Below are 23,531 nucleotides of genomic sequence, written 5' to 3'. Positions count from 1 at the left end.
GGCCTGGTGCAGCCCAGAACGGAAAGCTTGGGGTGTCTGGCACTTAGGTGTAAACTGGGGAGCGGAGAGTGACAAGGCTGGGGACAAAGCCAGCCTGTGGGATGTATCGAAGGGAAGGTAGTGGGGAGCCTCTAAGGGGTTTAAGTGGAAGAGGGGTGTGGTCAGATTCGCATTTTCAACAGCTTGCTCTGCAGGACTGGACACAGGGCGGCAGCTAAAGAAGAGGGAGTGTGCAGGGTGGAGCCATGGGACCAGATCAACGCACATCCTGCCCGGCCTGGGACTGTCCCTGCTCACGCCTGTCACCCCGCCATTGTTAACAGGGCCTCTGCACTCTTCTTAAGCACCTGGAGTGGGTGATGAGTTCCCTGGTTTCCCAGGCATCGCTGAAGGGCCGGCAGACTCACACACACCGAGGCTTTGCATCCCTGGTGACTCCTACAAGGAGCCCACCATGTTTCCTTCGGTGACACGTGACAAGCCCACGTGGTATGGGGCAGGTAGGGGCTCAACTTCTAGAGTTGCCAGCTGAGTGGTGGCCCCAGCTGTAGCCCCTACACTCTCTGCTGCGAGCTCCAGACCCAGCCGTCTGCCACAGGGACTCGGGGCACAGCCACGGAACTGGGAAGTGGCTTCCACTGACGCTGTGCGGAAACAAACACACTAACCCATAGGGTGACCGTGTGGTGACCCTGTCCGCAGACAGCCCGGGGCCAGCCTGCCCTTGGGGTGGCGGGAGGGAAGCTGGGAGGTTTGACAGAGGCCAGACAGGCAGAGGAGGTGCCTGGGTGCTCGGGCCACAGAGACTCCTTGGTGCTCCAGGCCCTGGCGAGTGACACTTTATCAGCCAGAGAAGGAAAGCAGAGTCTCTGTTAACGAGCAATTGATCTTCCGCAATTAATCTGGAAGTTGTGAAAAAGCTTCTTGCAAGGCACCTAATTAGCAAATCTGGTGCCTTCAGGGGGTGATTACAGCTGGTCGGGATTGATGCTTTGTTAATAATTATATTTTAAAACACGCTTAGTCACAGCTCTCGCCTTTTATTAATAGTGGAGGGCCCTTCTGGGGGAGGGGACGGGGGCCTTGGGGAACTGAGCAGGTGCTCTGGCCCATTTCCTGCCTCCAAGGCCCCTGGCCCACCCTCCTCTTGCCACCTGCTGCTGAGGCCCATTAGCATGTTTTAGGCCAGGAACCAGGGCTGCATGTGTCCTGAGGTTTGTTCCCCAACAGCAGTTCTCAAACGTTGGTGGGATAAGAATCACCTGATGCCTAGTGTACGCGTTAAAAAGACAGATTCCTGGGCCTCAGCCCCTGAGATTCTGATTCAGGAGATCCAGGGCGGGCCCAGGGATTCTTTACTTTAAATAAACACTCTGGGTGGTTCTGAGGCCAGTGGTCTCTGGACCCCAATCAGAGAAAAATCGAACCTTTCCTCCCTGCATGCAGTGCTCAGTTGCCTCCATTCTTGTCTACCATTCCCTCATCTACCATTAATTGTTTCATTCAGCATTTCCCAAAGGATGTTTAGCAGAGCACCAATCCCAAGAGAAAAATCTCTGAAAGAAGTATCTTGTACTGAAATCTATTTGGAATACTCCATTCACCTCTTGGAAAGTAAAAATACTCATGGTCACGTTAAAGGCTCTGAGAAGTCCTGTAGTCAATACACCTGCCTGTCTTTGCTTCATCCAGATGCACCCAAACAGATTTGGCTCTGGAACCCCTTTGGGTGGTAGAGTGGAGCCTGGCTGCTAGGCACACTTTGTGCACGTCCCCCTGACCATTTCCTCCCCAACAGCAGGAGGCCCAGGACTCCCCGCCTCACCTTTCCACCCCCCATTCTCTCAGCCTCTTGCTCAATCCCTGTCCTTCCAGCTTCTAATGCTCCTTCGTCAGGGGACCTTCCTCCTCCCTCCCCTTGGAGCTCCTCTTTTGAGTCCTAAGCCTTCCTCCCTGACCCCCACCCACGAAGGCTGAGTAGCCGCGAGCCAGGCTGAAGCATCTACCGGAAGAGGCGGTTGGCTGAAGAGCTGCGGTGGGCAAAGTTGTTGAAGAAGATCTCCAGCTCCTGGTCATTGTCGAAGTCGGCAGCGATGACTGTGCGGACAGGCGAGGGCATGGAGAACTTGGGTGAGGCGATGTCCTGGGAGGAGAGAGGGCTGCAGGTCAGCGGACAGATGCGTGGGGCGATGGGGGTGGCCTAGAGGCCAACTCTCCCCACCCCCGTGTGTGCGCGTACGCGCAAAGATAAAATCCTGACCTAGCACGTCCTCCGTCACCTTCCCTGTAAGGGCCCTAGGTATGCTGTGTTTAGGATCACATAAACTTCAGGCTGCTTGTAGGAGAACAAGGAGGTAAGAGGAACAGTCCTAATTCACACTGGTGAAGCACCTTGCTGTTCCCTGGTCCGGACCACATGGGGCCCTCCCATCAGTCACTCGAAGCAAGGCTGATGTGAGCACTCCCATTCTACAGGTGAGGTAACTGAGTCCTGGAGAGGAAGGGGAATTGCCCACTGTCATAGCTAATGAGTGGGGGCCGTCACCAGGGCTCTGATTCCAGACGCTATGCCCTTCCTAGTACGTGCCCTTCGTCCTCCGCAGTGAGAGGCGGAGGCCGGGAGGGCACTGGGCAGCGCTGTGCATTTAAATCCAGGCTTCTCCGCAGACTAGCTGTGTGGCCTCAGGCAGGTTACTTAACCGCTCGGATCTCACCTTCCTCACTGGTGACACGGAGATGAATAACAGCTGTCCAGGTTGTGAGCACCGCGTGTAAAGCGCCTGGCACAGGGTGGGCACCAGGTGGATCCCTGGCACTCTGTCCTGGCCCTGCCCACATCAGCCTCATGAAAGGTGGCAGAGGTGGCCTTTAGCTGTGTTTTTGCTGCCTTTATTACCTTACTTTGTTTCTTGGGAGTCTTTTGATTTTTTTTTTTGAGATATTTGCCTTGGGGGGTTGCAGTATCAGATACCTCTGCGCAGGGCTCACGAGGAGACCCCAGACCCAGGACAGCCCAGCAGGGACGTCAACGTGCTAAGAGGGCCTCGGTGGGCCTGGCGAAGTGTCCCACCTGTGGAACTTGCCTTTGAAATAGAAGAGCTGTGGAGGGCGACCTTTTGGTTCTCAGCAGAACATCCATTCTGGGTGGGTTTGTCCCTTAAAGACGCAGGAGCCTGTCTAAGTCCCAGGGTCCACGTGGGGAGAATTGGGAAGGGCACAGTTGGGGTTTCTGGGAGTGGTCCTCTGCCCTGGCCCTGCCCCTGGGCCTCCTACTTCAGGCCCTCTCCCCTGGCCACAGGAATGAGCTGCCCACTCTGGGTTGCCCAGGGGAATAGGCTGTCCCCAACAACGCAGTGATGAAGCTGACTGGGAGCCTGGCCCGCTGTCCAGGGTGGGCTGAAGAGGGCCTTGAGAGCTGGTAACAAAGAGACCTCAGGATCTGGAAGTTGTTATTATTCTAACGGAAACCTACATAGGCCCCTCGGGGTTGCCCCACTGGCTGCCTGGGCTTCCAAGGTAATGTATGTAAGATGCTTAGCACAGTTCCTGGCACACAGAAGGCACCTGATAAATGGGGTCTCCATTCTTATTCTTATTCTTATTATTGCTCCTGTGAGCTCTGGGGCTGGGCTATCAGAAGAGTTAGTTGACATTTGGGGCTAGATTATTCCAGCCGGTGCGTTGTAGGACGTTTAGCAGCACGTCTGTCCTCTGCACACTGGATGCCAGTAGCACCTTCTATCCCATTTGTGACCACCAAGAATGTCCCCAGATATTGTCAAATGTCCTGGGGTAGGGACGAAATCACCCCTGGTTGAGAACCTGGGTTAGAAGGAAAAGCTGAATAAAGGTGGAAATCATCCAGGATCCCAGGAGCAGCTTCTCCATGGCCAGGATGCACCTCTTTTTCACCCAGAGAGCCTGGGTCTCGAGCCTCTGCAGGGAATGAGTGGCTGGCCCTGAGCACCCCAAGGCGGCTGCCTACAGGGGAGGGGCTGTGGCAGTGCCCCAGGCATAAGGGCCCTGCTGACTCCCCTGGGACCATCAAGCTTCTGGCAAATGCCGCCACTTTCTTGCTTCCTCGGGGGCTTTTGGCAAGACCAGGTACCTCCAGAAGCACCCTGACTCCCGGAGGTCAGCTCTGACCACCCCATGCTCTCCATCACCCTCCTGAGAAAGGCCCAGACTCAAGCTCACTGGGCTGCTGGTACATCCCTTACTGTCACCAGTCTTTCTGAAGAATTCTTGGTGTCACAGACGGTTGATAGCTCAGGGAGGGGGCACAGAGAGGGGTTCAAGGTTACCTTGTCCCCCACCTGCCATTTGTCCAGAAGGGGCAACTGTTGGGAGCTCTGTGGCCTCAACCTCCCCTGTCCCGCCAGCCCCACTGTGCCCTTGGCCTGAGCCTCAATTTGAAAAGCTCAGGCCCAGGCTATGGGAAAATGCTCCCGACCCAGAGTGAAGCCCACCTCACTGGGCCTTTGCCCTGCTGCCGCGCACCTTGCAAGGCTGCTCTCTCTCCTCTGCCCATGACCGTGCGCTGGGCACTACAGACATCACAGCAGCCCAGGCAGGAGCCCATCGTCCCCCAGATGCTACCTTCCTTGTGGCCACCCCGCCCCCAGGCTCTGCAGAGCCACAAGCCCCTACTCAGCCTGGGGGGAGGCACAGGCGGGGCTGCAACCCCAAGATGACAAAGCAGGGGAGCGAGGCAGAGGCTCCTTCTTACCCGAAAGTGCACCTTCCCATGGGCGCTCATCTGCAGATAGAGGCGGTGGGGGCCATTCCAGTTGCCATAGACGATGTCCACTTTGCCATCACGGTTGAAGTCGGCCAGGGCGACACCTCGCCCGTGCTGGTGGGGGTCATCCACACCTGGGGAGGAAAGGCAGGCGCCCTCAGGGCAGCGCCCCCTGCAGGCTCCACAAACACTCACCTTGCCAGGGCCCCGTGAAGAGCAGCAAGGGAGGGTGAGTCTCATCCTGTCCCGATCTCTCCACAGGGGCAGAAGGTGGGCAGCCACCTGGTTGCAGAGAGAACCAGAGACTTGCCTTCAAGCTGCACTTGCCCAGAAAGTACTATTTTTACCCGTTTTGGGGGCAGCATGGGCTGAGGGAAGGAGACTTGTGGAGATTCTGGAGGACTAAAGCCCTCCCCAGCCACCCCTGACACTGGGATACATTAAGTTGATCATCACTCTTTTGCTCAAATTTCAGTGCTTCCCCAGTACTCTTGGGTCAAGTTCAAATTCCTGCCCAGGGAGCACAAGGCCCCTGCCTACCTTATCTGGTCTTTAACTGGTACCACTCTTCCCCCTTCCGCATATGCACCGGCCACCCGGGATTCCTTTCATTTCTCAAATGACCCAAGCTCTTTCCAGCTTCTGGGCTTTTGTTCAAGCTGGTCTCTCCTTCTGGAACGCTCTTGGTTACTTGGCTCCTTGTTTTTCTTCTGCTCCCAGCTGTAATGTCACTTCCTCAAGGAAGCCTTCCCTGACCACGCCCATGAAAATAAGCCCCTCCCACCCACGCTGCTATTCATCCTGACAGCCTCCCATTCTCCTCCATTGAGCTGATCACACGTGCAGTTATGTTCCTTTGTGGGGTCCAGTCTTCCTACTAGACCTTACACTCCATGAGGTGAGGGTCTGTCTTCTTGTTTACCTGTGTTCCCACAGAGTCTATCTCAGTGCTTGTGGTGACCAGGTATTTTTCTGTAAACACTTGCTGAATGAATGAAGAGACATAAATAATTTGACAGAAGGCGACCAGGGACTTTGGTGACAGCAGAGAAAATACAGCACCATGACTAAGAAACGCACAGTGTGCCTTGTGAGATCTGGGAAGAAAGCTTGTGGGTCCAGTGTCACCTGTTTGTGCTGTCCCTGCATCTACCAGTGGTCAGTGGGACTGAGCTGATCCTGGGGGAGGATGGAAGGTGGCTTTGCCCAGAGGGATGGCCTGACCTCCTAGTTGCCCAAGGCAGACATGATCCTTCAGGTCAAGTGCAGAGCTGACAGGCAGTGGAGGCCGGCTCTGAATACCCATGCTGAGTCTTCTGGAGGACAAACTGCCGTTGGTCATCAGGCCCTCAGAGATGGCAGGTGATAGGACAATATGATGGGGGACGGGGATCACAGACCCAGGACACAGCGAGCTCTTGCCAGCTGCAGATACGGAGATCCTGAGGATAGGGGCCAGCAGAAAGCAAGGTGGGGCCCCCCTGAGAACCTTGGGGGCTGGGCATCCCCTTGGGGAGGCGAGGATGGGTGGGGGTGGGGGAGAAGAGGCAGGGAGACCCAGGCTGGAGAAAGAGGGTTTGCAAAGGCATGGGGGCAGCCTCCAACCTCTAGGATGAAATACCCCATTAATTCTCTGCAAAACTCCCCAGCCCGAATGTCGGTGGCCTTCTGTGTTGGCCCATTTCTCTCCTATCTATGAGGCACCTTGACAAGGAGCTGGTTCCCTTTCACGAGAATAATCGGTGCCAGGCTGCACTTCACAGCAGCATCTGTTTGGGTGATGAATGCCCTCTTGACATGTCTCGTTAAACCCCTGCAATCACTCTGACTTTCAATTACGGGCATAGCACCTTTCCTCTCTCCTCCCGTCTGATACCTTCTCCTACTCCAACTTGCTCGCTCACCTCTGCTTCCGTCTCTTTAACACCTTATCAAATCCTCTAGGTTTTCTCCACCACCACCTCCTCTTCATTTTACGATTTTTCAGCAATGAGAAAATTTGCTGCTGGAGCGTTTAACAGGTGAGCTGCATGGGAGGACGGGCCGGGGAGCTGCCTCCTTTTTTAGCTTTGCCCGGGAAGAACAGGGGAGCTGACTGGCTGCAAGGGTGCATTTGTGGGGTGTTCAAAATGGGAACTCCGGGCAGAGTGCTGGAAGGGCAGGTACTTGTAAGTCACAGAGAATGGATTAGTACCTGCTCAGGAATTGGATGCTAGCTGCCAGCACCAGCTGGCGCTTGGAGGACCTTGGATCTATGTGTCTACAGCCCCGCTCACCTCTTCTTCCGGAGGCCGAAGCTCGTCCCTACGCCACCAAGAAGGAGAGATCAAACCTCCCGTTCCTTGGCAAGGTGGGGAGGAAGTGGGTGGGGAGAAGTGGTTGAAGGGCAGACTGATTACACCCACATACTTTTATTATGTGTCCCGGTCTTTGCAGACACAGACAGATTATTATAGTGATGCAGGAGCCTGAGTGAGTGGCACATGCAAAGGCAGTGGGAATACAGAGGAGGCAGTGCCAATCTCTGCCAGGCGGCACAGAAAGAGGCAGGAAAGGCTTCACAGATAACACCTAAGCTGAGTGCTGAAGGACAAATAGAAGTTTTGCAGATAGAGAAGGGGGAGAGGGTACTTCAGGTGGAGAGGATTGGCAGGTGCAAAGGTCCTGCGGCAGACGATGGATGAACACAAAGGGAGGAAGGGGAGCAGAGCTGGGAGCCTGGAGCACTATTTTTGTGTAGATTTTATTCTGCTTCATATCATAGCTATTCGTTCATTTGTCTGTTTCCTCCTCTAAAATGTCAGTGCCTTGTATGGGCGGGTGGGGGGGTGGGGTAGGGTGATCTTAGCTTTATTCAGGTCAGCGTCCCCAGCTCTTAGCACCAGCCTGGCACTTAGCACAGGTTCAATAAATGGCTATTGGATTGAGTTGCATGTTTAAGATGGATGTGGGGAGAAGAAATGGAGAGAGGCAGCTTAGAGTGGAAACCAGTGCTGAGAGACACAGGCAGGACTCAGAGGGGCATGGGCCAATCCCAGTCGCTGGAGAATGGATAACAGTCAGGCGTTCCAGACGCTGTCTCCCCAGCCACAAACATCCCCTGCGTCCTGAACCATGGGGATGTGGAATTAAAGGTGACAAGCAACATTTCCCTGTGCGGTGCAGACAACGACTTGTCCCACTCTCCCTGGGGCCTGTGGGACCTGGAGGGAGCAGGGCAGACCAGAGTCCCCTGTAGGGTGGTGGGGGTCACAGGACAGAGGCTGTTTTACTCACCAGCACTGGCCGCAGCATCCACGAAAGTGCCGTCCCCCCGGTTGTGGAAGAGGAAGTTGGGCCCGTTCTCGTTGTCGCAGAAGATATCTGAGGAACTGCTGCTGAGGATGGGGCCCACGCTTACGCCCCGGCCGCCTGGGAGAGCACAGCGACTCTCACCGAGCGGCAGAAGCAAAGCCCCAGGCCCGCATGGAGGATGGGGGCCGCCTCGGAGGCCCATGACGCTGCTATGGTGATGCCTCGGAAGAGGCAGGGGTGGGGGGCGGGGAGGGGCGGATTCTGACATTCCAGATGCTTCCTGGAGCCCAGATCTGGGCTCACGGTTCCATAAACCAACGTGGAGGGTGACTGCACTGATGATGAGGCAAGTGAGGAGCAAGATGGAGTTACTTTGTGCCGAAGGAATGATTCCGTGAGCTGAGGAACACAGAGGCCACCACACAGAGCCTTCTCTTCCCTTTGGTAGCTGAATGGCACTAATCCTAAACCCATCTCTACCTGCAACATTTTGATCAAGTCACAGATTCCCTGACAGCCCCCAGCCTTACCCTGATCACACATATGCTGGTCGAGATACTGGGTGTGTTCCTGTTCTAAGGACCTAAAGAAACAGGTTCCAGCCACAGGTACAGGGATGCTTACTTTGTTTTGCTTGATGTAGGAAACAAATGCGAGCACCTGCCTGTCCATCAACAGCGGTGCAGAATGGATTACGGTGCATCCGCATGACGGACTCTTCTGCAGCTACTGAAGAGACTGTGTAGAGCCCCGTGTATTGACTTGGAGGAACGCCCATGACGTATTGTTAAATGAAAAAGCAATTCGCCAGGTAATGGTATTGTGTGATCTTATTTTTATTTTCCAGAAAAAGGAAAACAAATGATACTTCTGAATATACGTGTTTGTGCAAACTTGTTTTTGAGTTTGGGGAAGAGTGGGGAAGGCCACACTCCGAGCTGTTCGCATTGGCTGCCCTGATGGGGTAGGACTTAGGGAGGGAAGGAGAGACAGTATGTTGGCCTTTTTGGGGAACGTCTGTATCGTTTGGCTTATTGTAACAAGAAGTGCTTCTGTAGTTTGAAAGGAAAAAATCCAATAAGGTGTATATTTTTCTTAAGAAAGAAAGCAAGCAAGCCAGCTCTCCGTTAGGGTTTGAAATGCCCAAGATCAATGTGGACATGTCACGAAGTCTAATCTTAAGGTGTCTTGAACAAACCACCCCCAACCAGTGAGTTTCAAATAGAGCCTTGAGAGCCTCCCCTCAGCCTCACTCCTACCCCAGCTATGGTGCAGAAAACAGCCTGACCAGAAGCACGACATGCATTCTAGTCCCACCTTGGCTTTTTTACAAGTTGTGTGATCTCGGGCAATTTACGTTACCCGTTTAGCCTAGGTTTTTCTCATCTGAAAAATGCAGATAGTGTGACCTGCCTTTTCTATTTCAGGGCTTTTGAGAGGATCAAATGAGGTGAGAAAAATAAGAGGATCAAATGATGGTAAAGGTCTTTGTGAATCCTACAACCTTGCTACTAAGGTGTATCACCTGTGCGCTTGTTAGAAATGCAGAAGCTCAGGTCCCCACCCACCCAAACAGGACCCCTGGGGGGTTTATGTGCGCAGTAAAGTTTGGAAAGTGCTGCTCTGAAGGGCTGTTCAGTACAATGAGAGCAGTTATTAGAGCACCAGCATGTGATTTTTTAAAAAAGTTAATGGGCACTCAGGCAGACCTGAGTGATGCTAAGCCAGGTGCCCTCACCAGCCCGCTTCTGGACAGGGCAGAGGTTCCCACTGTGCTAATTTGGGATGGAGGTTCTTTTGGTCCCCAGGCTCCTCCCATCCTCTGAGATTTGTCCCTGGAGGAAATCATGGGGCCTTTCTCACCTGTGCAGGTGGAGCTTGCCCACCAGGGGCCGGCTTTGGGGCCAGAGTGGGGCAAATGGCATTGCCGCAGTCATGATTCTCCTGGTGGGGCTCCTCGTTAACACATCCTGGGCCCTGGGCCCCCGGATTTCTCCCAGGTAATCTAATTAGCTCTCAAGGAGAGCTCAAGCCTTGTGAAAATGGAGCCACTGAATCCACAGTACTCCCGGGAGAGCCTTCATTAGGAGAGCCCAGGCGTGGGGCAGGGCGGGAGGCTTTCAGACGCCTTTCTTTTCCTAAGCCAGCAGGGAGGGTGCTGGGCTACAACCTGGGCACCTCTTCTGCCCATTCAAAGAGTGCTGCTGAGTGGCTGCTGGCAGCTGTCCCTGCCCTGGTTCTGCCAAACTCCAGCCCAGGATCAGGCTTTGGTGAGAAACCCTCGGCCTTGTCTGGGTCCCCAGCAATTCCAGGTGGGGGTCCGGGACTTGCTGCCATGCAACTCCATCCTTCTTCCACCGCTCCAGCATCCTCCAATTTCCTCTCTGCCTCTGGCTCCCAAGCTGTGACACATTCCCTTCATTTTCTACAAGGCAGGTTATTTCCCTCTTGGACAAATTTCTAAATCTTTCTAATTAACTAATTGGGTTGGGTTGAAGCCTTGCACCATTTGTAACCTGTAATTACTAGAAAATTGCCATGGTAACCACACTACTAATTAGTGACAATTTATTGCCATGGCAACTGGACCATAACAGAGATGTTACCCACACCTCTTTCTTGGCAAGTTTGCTGCACAGTTGGGGAGCAGGTGAGTCGGCAGCCGGGGAGCCAGCCTCTTGGGCACGAGCCCCAGCAGCCTCAGGATGGAGAGCCAAATGGGGGTCTGAGGCAGGGACAGCCAGTGCCTGCACCCCTCGCTGGGGCCGCAGGGGAAACTCTACTTCCAGGTCCATCATGTTAGCTCTCTTCAAACTAATAAAATCCATCCATCTTAAGTGTAGCCTGACTCTCCCACTCCCTGCCCGGTCCATGACAGAGGCCCCTTATTCTGCAAGTATCTTCTACCTGGACCTTCCCCTCCTCCCCTAGCTCTTCCCCCTAAGTCTCCCTGTCTTCTCTGTTACATCCACCCTGTCTCCTGGCCTCCTAAGGTTTAGCACACACCTTATGGGGCTACTGGGGGCAGTTAGGAACATCTTTATTTAGCCCTGGAAAATGATGTTCCAATAGGGAGTTGAAGTCCACTTTACATCAATTAATTCTTTTATACTTGAGGCAAGAACATCCTCTTGGGGGCAAGCAGTTCCCCAGTTGGGGCTGGAGAGGCACACCGGTTGGTAGGAAAGACTGGGGATCAGGAAATTCGAGCTGTGTGACCTTGGGCATGTCACTGAACCTTTCCGGCCATCTGGTTTCTCACCTATAACGCGAGACTGATAATAATAATAGCCCCTTCCCAGGTTGTCATAAATATTAAGTGAGCTGGTTTTTGGAAGGTACCTTGGAAAACGTCAGATGCCACAGAGTCATTAGTGGGACTATTTCCCACCCGTTGGGTGAATAATGTCCCTTTATTTTTCCAGCACTTTCAAGCTTCAAAGGCCTCTTGTTCTGCTGCTGGGTGTGAATGCTGCTCCCTGCCCATCCCTTCCTGAAGGCTTCTCACTCTGTCCACCAGGCGGGGTGGAGGAGGTTGTGACAAGGGAAAATGCTTCCCTACGGCCCCCTCTTCCTCCTGCCACATTCTGACACCCCCTCTGATCCGCTCAGTGGGCCTGAGCCCACGGGGCAGCCCCGCTTACCCTTAAGAACTGCACCCCTAAACCTCTGAACCCCTACACTTGGGAGATGTAGACCCAAGTCCAGTCTGGGTGCAGCCAATCCCTCTCTTAGACGGCATCAGGGCAGCCCTCGGGCTTGGAGGTGGGGAAGGGAAAGAGGCTGCAGGGAGCAGGGCGTTTGCATGCTGCGGCAACTGTACAGCAGAGGGCCCAGGATGAAGAGGCAGGGGATTCGCGGTGCTAAGCAAAAGCCTCCAGGGGCTGCCCGGCCTCTGCACTTTCTCTGGAGGCAGGAACTTGGGAAGTGTGCCCTCCAGGTCTTGGTCTCCCTCCGTGAAGTGGAGGCGGGAGTGAGAAGGTCTGCAAGGCTCCTTCCAGCTCTACTTTCCAGTGCATCCTCCTGGGCCCCTCTACAGTCTGCACCATGGGGGCTCCGCGGCGAGGCTGTCAGACAAGGAACCTGGACCTGTGGGACTATTCTGCTGATTAATGATTCTAGTGGATGCTAAGGCCTGCAGGTTGCCGAGAACATCCAAGATATCGTAAAAGAATAGCAAAGCACTGGAACATGCAGGGGTGGAGGAATGGACAGTGTGTGTGTGTGTGTGTGTGTGTGTGTGTGTGTGTGTGTGTGTGTGTTGGAGAAGGAGGTGTGAGAAGGGCAGGATAACAGCCTAAACTTCCTGAAATTCTAACACAGAATCATACTGTGTTAGGGCTGGTGTTGCTACCCCCGGGTCCTCTGAGAGTGCTCCAGGTGCTGGGCAGGGTTCCGAGTGTACTGGTGTGGAGGGTATTAGACAAGGACATTCCCACTCACCCCTAATCCCTCTGGTCTGTCCCTGCAGGACATTGAGGGAGATGGGGAGGCAGGAGGACAGGCTCCATCATTTGTCCACTGGTGGGGATTTTCAAACCTTGGGCACCTGGTGGGTACCGGAGGGAAGTCGTTCCTCTCTGTGTGCCCACCCCCCGAGGCAGGAAGGGGGCTGGAAGTAGCTGTTTCACGAGGGAGGGCAGGAAAAGGAGGGGCAGGAATAGCTCCAGTTCAGTCCCGTGTACTAGGTATCACGCACGATTCACCTCACCTCATCATTTTCTAGGTGAGGAAACCGAGGCTCAGGGAGGCATAACTGCAGCCAGCAGGCAATGGATCACAGTTGAAACCCACGTCTGAGTGACCCCAGAGCCACTCTCTCCCCACAGCATGCTCTCAAACATTTCTACTCAAGTTCCCGCTCAGCAGAAGAGGGATCTGTACTCCTGGTAAGGCCCAGAATGGCCAGTCATAGGCTTGACATTAAAAAAAAAACAACTCTCTTGTTTTAGCTGAAGAAAATGTGTACCAAGATTGCATTTGTATTCTATAACATCTGTGTTTGCTTTGAATAAAAAATGATGTCCCTCCCTGTCAATCATCTTATGCTTCTGACACTCCGTGTTTCCTGGGGCTTTGGCGGGCCTGTGGCTGTACTCCCTGGGGGTCCCGGGCCCTGGCTGAGGAGCCTGTCACTCTAGCCCTGCCTGTCCCCAGCTGACAGGTCTGGCTGCACGCCCACTGAAAGGCCAGCACTGCCTGGGAACCCGGGAGACTCTGAGGCCCCCACTCTGCCACCCCGGGTCACCTCTCTGGAGCGGCTGGTAGGGGTCCTCCAGAAGGCCTCAGCTGGGCTGTAGGCATCTCCGTCTCCTCCATTTACTTCCTGTAAATCAGATCTGCCCTCTGTTTTGTTCTACGCTGCTCCCAGCCAACAGCAAAACTCCCCACCCAATATCATAAATCCACCTTCATTTTCTTTCCAAATTTCTTCTAAGTCTTCTTTAATCACCACCTTGCAGCCTGGACAGATGCTCCCTAAAAGGGTGAGGCCAAATTGCAGAGCTCCTGGGGAGGGAGTAGAGGCCAGGGCGAGACAGGGTCCAGAGTGAAGAAGGGAAGAGAGATGGATTCCAGTGGGAACAGGGCTGAAGATGCCCACGCCTGTGCCCAGGACTGGAGGACATGCCAGGAGACACATGCAGAATACCTCCAGGGCAGGGGTTAGCCCTGCTTGCTTTGTGCTTCCCCCTGGGCTCCCTACACCCAGGAGATGCCCAGCAGAGGGTCCTGGCATCCTTCCTTCAGAACCTCAGAGGAGGGTGTTGATGTCTGCTACACTCGGTGGGTACTGCCTGTATTTATCTCCTTTAATACCCCCCATTTTTCAGGTGAGAAAACTGAGGCCCAGAGAGGTTAATAAGTTGCCCACTGCTGCCTGGGAAGGAGGACATGGTGGAGGTAGGATCTGCACCCAGTACTCTGGCTCCAGATACTGTCCACTTAGCAGCTCTGCTCGACGGCTAGTTCAAGGTCCTCAGAGAGCCTATGGGACGTTCCGGAAATCATTCGGGGCCAGAGAGGCAGTGCAAACTTTTTGGTCCCCACCTTCCCCCACCTTGAGTTCCTGCCTGTCTCTCTCATGGGGAGAACTAGTTCTCAGGATTCCCATGCAGGGCAGTTCAGGCTCCAAGAGGCTGCAGGCAGCGGGGGTCTTGGAGAACCAGGAACCATGGGGGAGTGGCCTTCCCTCTGCTCAACTCTGCACCAGCAGCTCTGGCTGCGCCGCCCTCCAGGGGCCCTCGAGTACCCCGAGAGCGGGCGCGCTGGCCGCTAGATGGCACTGTAGACCCAGTAGAGCGGCGGCCGCAGGCAGAATCCCGAGTCCGGACGACATGCCTCCCCTCCTCCTCCCGCGGAGCCGGACAGCCCGGTGCGGGCTTCGCCATTGCCCGGCCTGCAGACCGGTATGCCCAGGCCAACCCACTGCTACCCTGAGCAGCCCAGGCCAGGCAGCTGTTTCAGGCAAAAAAACAAAAACAAAAACAAAAAACCGGGAGCCGCAATTAAAGTCCAGAGGGCCAGTCCCGGGGGCTGAGTTTTCGGTGGTCGGGCCCCTTCCTCTTTCACCAACCCTTTCTGTCTTGCAGGCTGGAGCAGGATTCTCAAGCTGGAGGTCATCAGAAAGGTCAGCTGGTTGTGGCAGTTTAGGCATCAGGGGCCGGGGCTCTAAGTGCTAGTTTCTCTGCAAACCTCCTGTGTGACCTTGGGCAAGTCTCTTCTCCTCTCTGGACCTGGATTTGTTCTTTTGCAAACAGGAGGTTCTCCAGGGTCTGTCTGGCAGATGGGTGTTGTGTGCCTTGGCTCCGGGGACCTGACTGCACATCTGGCCATGGCTTGCTTCCCTCACTGCTTGCGTCTCTCCCCACTCCCCAGGCCCCAGGGCACCAGCCTGGAGCTGAGCACTGGCCACGTGGCAGAGCCTCGGCAGTCAGGCGCTTACATTGGGGTCCATTCCTGGGGCTCAGGAGGTTGCTCTGGGCTAGTTTTCCAGCCATATGTCCATGTGTTGTGAACAGAGTGACGACGGGGGCTGCACGGTAGCGTTGCGGGGCTTGGAGGGCAGGGAAAGGGTGGGCTGGGAAGGCGGGCAGACGGAATAGTAACTTGGTGGGCCAAATAGGTTCTTGTCAGCCAAATGGCTTTTGGAAGTCTGCAACGCTGCTCTAACATGTCCTCTGGGCATGCCAGCTGCCCCGGCCTGCCTGCATGCTCCACGGAAGCTGCTTTCCCTTCCTTGAGCTGCCCCGTCCTTCCAGCACAGCCTGGCACAGTTGGCCGGTGCCCCTATCCCCACCCTGTGCTCCTCAGCGGTCTCCTCTTGGTCCCCTCCTTCCCCGTCCCTGGTTCCTGCCAGCCCTTCTGCCAGCCCCACCAGCGTGAACAGTGTCCCCTATATGCTCACACCCAGCCTTCTGAATTCTTTGATTCTGTGTATAACCCTCGCTCCCAGACCTTGCCTCCCTTCCAGCTCATCATTTTCAAGTGCTTCATCTCCCCAGTCTCCCCTCCTTCTCCTGCAGATCAAGGCACTTAATTGCCAAACCAGCCCAGTGCATAGAACTGAGAACTGTTCAGAAAAATTGTCTGCACAAGTCGAGGCTGAAGCTCCTGCACGTTTATTCCTTTTCCCAGGAAAACATGGTTTATTACTGACATTCAGCCTCTCTGCTGCACGTTCCCAGGCAGAGCTCTCGCGCATTCTGATGGAGCTGAGCTGTGCAAACTGTTTTATTGTCTAGCCGTTTGTTCCCACAAACTTTGTCAGACAGGTCAACATCAATCTTTCCCTCTCACTGAGGTGGAGAGCTGGCTGGAGAGAGGCATGGTAAACTCGGGAGAGGCTGTGGCAACCCTTTCTGGGTAGGGCTTTGAGACGATGCCACCACCCAGGTGTCTGGCGGCAGGGGGAATGGCCCAAATGACCCTTCAAGGATCCTTCCGGCCCCCAAATTTGGATCCAGGCCAGCTGCCACTTGGAATTCTGTAGTGTAAATTGGGATGGATATATCGGGAAGGTCAACCACTGAGGGAATTTCTACACCCAAAGTGCAGGTTGGGTGTGAGTGAGGCCAGAGTTCACGTGAGAAGCCGTGTACACCTCTGGCTTCCTGATTTTTGGCGCCCCAGACGGGAACTGGATTGCTCTGCCATCAGCAGTCTATTGGCAGATGATCAGAGTTTAGTCAGCAGCCGTGCTGGAATTAGAAAAACAGCCTTCCCTAGAACAATCTCCCTGTCAGAGACTCTGACAATAGGTCCCCCATCCAGAAAGATGTGCGGGGAGCGTGACTTCAAAAAAAGTGCTGGAGAGGTTTTGGAACAAGAACACAATTCTTTGAGCTCAGTTATCTGAGACGGGACCCAGCTGCAGGTTAGGGATTTAGCGCTCACTTCCTGGCCGCTTATGTGCAGGTAAATAATTTTACCTGCTGTTTGGCAATAAAGAAGGCTTTAAGTCTCGGCCTCTGTGACTTGTCAGTTTTCTCCTACAGAACCTGTTCACCCATCATTCGGGTTACAGCAGGGAATGGGGCAAGAGGTTCCAAGGAGAGGATGATGTGGTGATGTTCTTGGCTGTCTGACGTCACCCACTGGCCCCCCCCAAAAGCCCACCCCTGCCAGATGTCTCATCATCTGGAGAGGTCGCGTGGGAAGAAGCCGTCTATGGGTGGTGGGATGGAATAAAGCCTTCATCCTCCCTCCCCAGAGACACAAACCCACCCTCTCCGGTGGTCTCTGATGTATTAGACTCAGCCTTGCGGGGTTCCAGCCCCCAGCCCCTCCAGCTCACAGCCCCCCCTTGTCACTCCGCCTACCTGTGTATTTGCTGACCCCAGCCTCAGCAGCGACGTCTCTGAGCGCCAGAATGCCCCGGGAGAGGTCACTGGCCTCCGGATCCATTTCAATGAGGGCGTCAGGGCCCACATTACCGTAGGCGTAATTGGCGATGTAGATGGAGTAGCGTCCGGAGCCCTGAGGAGGAAGGGAAGGAGGGTAGTTGAGCAGGACCACGGCGCGGGGTCGGGGGGCGGGGGGCCCAGAGAGCAGCTCCCCCGCTCCTCTCGCAGGACCATAGCTCTTTCACAGGTTCGGCCTCTGCTCCCGGGGTCTGGCGTGCGTGACCTTGCACGACACAACTCCAGAGGTGCTTTTCATAGAGGCTACGAAGCGCACGACACCCCCAGAGTCCTACAGCAAAGCGGCCCCGCTTTTCCTTCCATCCTGTTCCAGAAGAACATCCCTCCCTCTCCTCCACAACCACCTTTTTATAGACAGTTTTCTAATGTGCCTTCTCCTCTGGCTGAGCTCTCTCCAGCTGCCAGCCGGGGTAGCTGCTCAATAAATATTTGCTGATTGATTGATCTACCAATTCCCATTATTCTCAGTCTCGCTCTCCCATTCTAGCTCGCTCCAGCCAAGATGACAAGCAAATTCGTGAGCCATCTCCCTGCCCCACCTCCACCCTGTACTTCTTCACTCCTCCACTTGGGTAGCTCGATAGGCTCAGCTACGCCAGGCTCCTCCTTCCCACTTCCACCCCCTTGTTTTTCCCACGTTACCAGAAAGAAATAGTATATTGCTCCTGCCTTTATAACACTGTCTCAAATATGTATGTATATTTTCCCCTTTGCATCCAGGAGAAGCCCTGGGCACCAGCTCCTCCTTGCTGTAGGCATTCTCTTCTCTAGTCCAAGACACAGCCGATGAAAGATTCTTTCCTGCCTGTTATTATAATGGTGTTTCTTCAATGGATACCTTCTTTCCCCCAAGAGATCCACACAATTTCTCAATCAGTTTTCTAGCTTTCCTCTTATCCCTTGCAGCATTTCCCTCCAATTAATCAGACAGTACATATTTCTTGAGCTCTAATGATGTGCAAGGTGCTGGGGTATAAATGTACTTAAGACCAAGTCTTTGTCCTTAGGTTGCTTATAGTCTAGTTTAAAGGAAGCTGACAAGGACCTGCTATATAGCACAGGGAACTATACTCAGTATTTTGTAATAACCTATAAGAGAAAAGAATCTAAAAAACATAGGTATATATGTATGTATAATTGAATCACTTTGCTGTACACCTGAAACTAGCACAACATTGTAAACCGACTATACTTTAAAAGTAAAAAAAAAAAACAAAAAACGAAGGAAGCTATAAACACAAAACAACCCAGGAAAAACAGCTGAATTTAAGGCAGCAAAGTGTGCTCTGTCACCACCTCTTCTCAGCCCTCTTTGCTTTCCTCTATTTCCCGTCCAATGGTCCCATGACAGCCCCTCTCACCTAACTGGTCACTTTATCCCTTCTTTGGGACCATTTTCTTTGGGGAAACTGATTAGGAGACACTTGGGTCTAACAGGTGGGTGAAGCCAAGGAAGGAGTTCAGGGTCTCCTGGCGGAAGCAGGTGCATCAGCAATTACATGTCTGATTGAGTGTGTACAGGGTTTCCTGGGTGCACAGAAGAGGGGCTCTTAACCCAGAGGAAGGGCACCTCGCCATGGGGAGTTCAGAAAAGGCTTTCTAAGAGAAGTCTTGGCCAGGTGAAGTGGAGGGGAAAGAACCTTCCAGGCAGAGATGAGACAGAGAGTGATGAATGTCGGGAAGCCACAAACAGTTCGTTCAATGCTGTCAGAATGTACAAAGCAAGGCGGGGCCTGTGGGGGGAGGACGCTGGAGAAGGTGGCCAACCTGTTCTGTAAAGACTTCTCGGCCCCTTCATTTTTGGTTCCCTGAGTCTCTAGCCTGCTATCTGGGAACCGATGCTTTACAAGTCTTTTTACTCAAAGTGGTCCCTGGACCAGCAGCATCCGTGTCACCTGGGAGCGTGTTAGAAATACAGACTCTCAGGCCCCAGCCCAGACCTGCTGAATCAGAACCTGCATTGCCACAAGATCCCCAGTGATCCCTACACAAAAATGAACTTTGAGTTGCACTGCGTTACAACATGGTTTTGTGATTAGGGGATAACTTTGAAAGGTTCTTGCCCATCACAGGAGCTTGGTATATGTGTGTGGAATGGCTGGATGAAGAGAGAATGAGTGGGGCCAAAGGGGAAAGTGCACCACCACTGTGACGCTTCCTGACCGTACCAGCTGTTAGCAATCTCATCGACAAATGGGCAATTAAGCCCAGATGAACTGAAATGCACTCTGCTAGAAATTAGGATATTTATAAAATTCATTTATACCTAGTTCCTTACTTCAGTGTATTGGGTTGACAGAAAAACATAGATGTGTTACAGTTATAGAAGACTGAAGAAATTCACATGTGAACTTGACCCAGTAATTCTGGGAGGGGGAGCTGGTTCCAGGGGAAGGAAGGTGTTTCTGCAGCTTTGCGTCAAGGGCAGTGGGTCTCACCCTGTAGCCAACCTCAGAATCACCTGGGGGGCTTATGAAAACATGGATGCTGGGTCCTATCCCCAGAGTTTCTGATTCAGGAAGCCCCAAGAATCTGCATTTCTAACAAGTTCCCAGGTGAAGCTGGTGCTGCTGTTTCAGGAACCACACTTTGAGAACCACTGGTCTGGGGCTGTCAGTCTGGATCCTAGTCACAGCTCTGTCCCAACTGGCTCTGTGCCCTTGGGCAGGTCCCTCGCCCACTTTGGCCGTATCTCCTCACGTGTTAAGTGGGAATCATAACCCCCCTGCTTCCTGGCAGGGCTGCTGAGAAGATGAAGTGAGACAACGCATGTGAAAGGTCTTTGAAAAGATAAAAATGCTATATAAACATGAGGCAGAATCATTATCGATCAGGGAACGCTTCTTGTAAGAGATCGGCTTTGAGCTGGATCCAGAAAGGTGGATGAGTGATGAGGCACCTGAAGATGAAGGGCAGAGGTTCTCCAGGTTTGGGACAGAGAACGGATGAGGGCTGCGAGGGGAGCGGGAGAGAACGGCACACCGTAGGGGTTGAGGCTATTACCTGGTGCGAAGCTGTCAAGCTTTAGCATAATTCAGAGTCACCTTTGGGCCCAGTTGAAACCAGGGCTGCGGGGCCCCACCCCCAGGGGTTCTGATTGGTAGGTCTGGAGGGCGGAGTGGGGTAGGACCTGAGAATTTGCATTTCTAACAATGCTGATGCTGCTAGTCTGGAGCAGGTATGCTAACAGGCCCCAGGTAGGGGTTGTGGGGCTGAGGAAGGAGGAGGTCAGACGTTGTCATAGAACCTGGGGTTAGAAATGTGTATCTGACACGGGTTTACCCGGAGGCAGGGCAGCAGGGAGGTGAAGGCATCTGATTATTTTCAGCCAGCAGGGCTCAATTCCTGCCTTTGCCTGCCGCTTACTGTGGTGACCAAGGCCAAGTAGCTTACTGCTAGAAGCCTTAGTTTCCCTACCTGTAAAATGGGGATAATGATAACATGTACCTCATAGGCTTACTTTGAGGATTCAATGAGATGGTATGTGGAAACCACTTAGCACAGAGCTTGGCACGTGGCCAGTTCAACAAGCGTTAGCTATTATTATATTATTATTGTCTTTGTTATGTTAATGTTATATTCTTAACGTTATGACTGCTCTTGTATTTTCCCATACCACACTGCATCCCTGTCTCTCAACTTCCACACCGGCATTGACCTCTCCACAGTTCTCAGGCCTCAGGGGTTGCCAAGGTGGTGGCTGGATGCAGCAAGTAGCCCCTCTCCTGGCGGCAGACCAGCTGTGTGGGCGTTTTCTAGTTCCCTGAGGCTGGGCCTGGGTAGGGAGTGAGCAAGCCACTAAGTGCCCGCCTCCTGTGCTTCTCTTTTTGCGCTTCACGTGGCGCCCCCCTCCTGTGGTTAAGTGCGTTGGTGTTCAGATGACCTTGTTAGGACACAGCGAGTCTCTGTGATTAACCTTCAGGCCCTCCCACCAGTGCTGAGAAGATTCCTGCCTTAGCCGAGTGTGGCAGTCCTGGTCCTGAAGGGGTGAGACAGGGAGCCAGGAGGAGACACGGGAAGAGGCCTGGCAGCAGCGCGGCCAGGCCTGGCGCCCCCCAGAACCCCCAGTCCCCGGGGCGGCTCGCTGAGCCGCCTCCCGGTTTCCTCCCACCAGGCAGGGCCAAGTGTGGCTTCACAGCCCGGCCTGGTGCTCTTCCCGGCACCAGCTTGATAAGCAATAGTATTTATACCTGGCACCTGCCTTCTCCCAGGCCTGGAGGCCCCCGCTGTGAAGATCACGCTGAATGCCCAGTCCCCTCAGTGCCACATCAGTCCCCATCTCAGTCCCGAAAGAGTTGGCCCCCTTGTGCCTGTCCCCAGAACGGGGGCCAGAGATGCTCCCATGGAAGCTGGGCAGCAGCTGGGTCCCTGACTTAGTGAGGACTATTTCGTAAAGCCAGGGAGGGGGCGGCAGGGAAGCAGGTGACGGGCGGGATAAATCACCTCCACTCCACGCTCTGGCTCTGGCTGGTTGGCCGGGACGCACGCCCGGGGTGGGGGGTGGGCGCCCCACAGGGCAGATGGCTGCAGCTGCTCCTGCCCTCGCCACTTGGCCTTTCTACCCCGCACTCCGAGTTGAGCACCTGTGTGCCGGGTGGACCAGCCGGGCGGGAAAGGATTGATGGAGCTATGGGTTAACTAAAGTACTTGTCATTCAGGCAACCCTCCACTCACCCACCCACGAGCCACTTTGCTTGTGCCTTCACTTGTTCCATAAGTACTTATGGGGGAGAAGGCCTGATGGTGCAATGCCTGGCACATAGTAGGCACTTCGTAAATAAGAGTTGAATAAACGAATGAATGAGCACAAGGTTCAGAGCTGAGAGAGTCTGATTCATGTCCGAGCCACACCACCAATCTGTTTTGGGTCCTCAGACAGGTCCCTGCTCCAAGCTGGGGCTCAGTGCCCTCCTCTGCCCAGTGGACACAACGATGACAGCCCCTGGTTGCTGAAAAGGCCTCGGGGGAGAAAGGATGTGAAAGTATGTTAGCACCTACTACGCGTAAGGCCCTGCGGGAGCGGCCTTGGGCTCTGCCCTCGGGAGCCATGCTCTGTCCGGGGACGTCTGCCTGGGTCTCCCCTCCTGGCCGACACATCGATGTGTGCCCCCCTTCTCCCCAGGCCCCCATGTACCCCTGGACTCACCCTCCTGTCCACGCAGGCCACAGAGCGCCCGGCAAAGAGGCTGGCCACGCCGCGGGCCACGTTGACCTCGTCACTCAGGACGTCTTCCCAGCGGTTATTGCGGAACTTGAACAACTTGTCCGTGTACGTGGCCACCCCTGGAGAGAGGAGGGAAGGGAGGGCTGGTGGCCGGTGCGGCACCTACCGCAGGGGCTGGGGCCACAGGTGAACAGGTCGCCTGCGGCACGGTGAGCGCTTAGGCAGCTGCGACCCCTCTCCTGGGGACATGCAGGGATTCTCAGTTGAGAGAAGAGACTCTGAGGCTTATGAAAATGGTCGGCCCAGCCCTCAGGAACTTGGGAGGCCGTGTGCCCACTCCTGGTGCTGAGCTGACCCTCAACACGGGGTCTTGGGGCCTGGAGCTGACCCGGGATCTCGCGGTCTGCACTGCGCTCCTGCCGCGCCACGAGCACGACCCTGGGATTGCCAGTATTTCACGCCCAAACTCAACCAAGGACGTCTCTTTCTCCAGGAGCTGCCGCCCACATTCTCTGCTGAACCACAGGACCTGATCTGGGTCTCAGAAGAAATGGTCCGGGCTGGCGGGTGGGTCTCTAAGTCCAAATCGAGGAAGGGGCTGGAAGTTGAGCTCTGACAGGTGTGTCACCAACACTCCAGGAAAACTGGATGGCAGTGGGGTCGGCACTCCGATGGGGTGAGGGTTTGTGGAGAGGCAACGGGCGCAGCCTGAGGGGAGCAGGTGACGCGGTGGTCGGGAACTCGGGGTTCAGAGTAAACGGGGCTGAGTCTCAGGCTCGGTTCTACCGAGATTCTACTTCTGGGCTCTAGTTGTTGACTTCAGGCAAGTCTGAGCCTCAGTGTCCTTATCTGGAAATGGGGACAATAACAGCTGCATTCCAGCTTAATTCAAGGGGTGAATGAGATGATGCACCTGAAAGAGTTAGCACGGCGCCGCCCATCCCCCAAGGGGTTGGAGGTCGATTATTCCCGTTCATAGACAGGGGGACCCTCTGAGGTGCTTCCGGGACCTCAGCTCTGCACTGCAGGGGTGCGGTGAGAGTGAGTGTGGGGAGAGTGAGTGTAAGAGTGAGTGTGAGGATAAGTGTGTGAAAGTGAGTGTGTGGGAATGCACAGGAGTGAGTGGGTGCGTGAGAGTGAGAATGTGAGTAAAAATGAGTGTGAGTGTGAGATCGAGTGTAAGAACGAGTGTGAGAGTGAGTGGATGAGTGTGAGTGTGTGCGGCGAGGGCTGTGCACAGGAGGCTCCTCAGGTGGCTCTGCCTGGGAGAGGACCAAGGGTGCGCTCTCCGAGTGGCCTCACACAGGCACCTCCTAAGACCCCGGGGACACTCAGGGGCTGGCGTATCGTCTGCGGGGCCTGGAGCTGGCCTTCGGGATGCTCCCCGGACTCCAGGGAGCTGGCACGGGGG

At 54.5% G+C, this 23,531-nt stretch overlaps 1 protein-coding gene across 3 annotated transcripts in view; it reads right to left on the bottom strand.

Annotated features, from left to right (window-relative positions):
* The window catches only part of CRTAC1 (cartilage acidic protein 1), a 134,438-nt gene that overhangs the window by 17,480 nt on the left and 93,427 nt on the right, over positions 1–23,531 (bottom strand). For all 3 annotated transcript variants that reach the window (XM_079899322.1, XM_079899321.1, XM_079899320.1), the window contains exons 4-8: positions 22,103–22,239; positions 16,855–17,011; positions 8,018–8,152; positions 4,730–4,875; positions 2,007–2,143 (exon numbers count right to left, since the gene is read on the bottom strand). In XM_079899322.1, coding sequence (XP_079755448.1) covers positions 2,007–2,143; positions 4,730–4,875; positions 8,018–8,152; positions 16,855–17,011; positions 22,103–22,239 — 712 coding nt within the window. The remainder of the gene's footprint in view (positions 1–2,006; positions 2,144–4,729; positions 4,876–8,017; positions 8,153–16,854; positions 17,012–22,102; positions 22,240–23,531) is intronic.

This window comes from Stenella coeruleoalba (assembly GCF_951394435.1).
Source record: "Stenella coeruleoalba genome assembly, chromosome: 16".
NCBI lineage: Eukaryota > Metazoa > Chordata > Mammalia > Artiodactyla > Delphinidae > Stenella > Stenella coeruleoalba.
The sequence above is the reverse complement of the archived record's forward strand: the minus strand, read 5'-3'. Positions and strand labels throughout refer to the sequence as shown.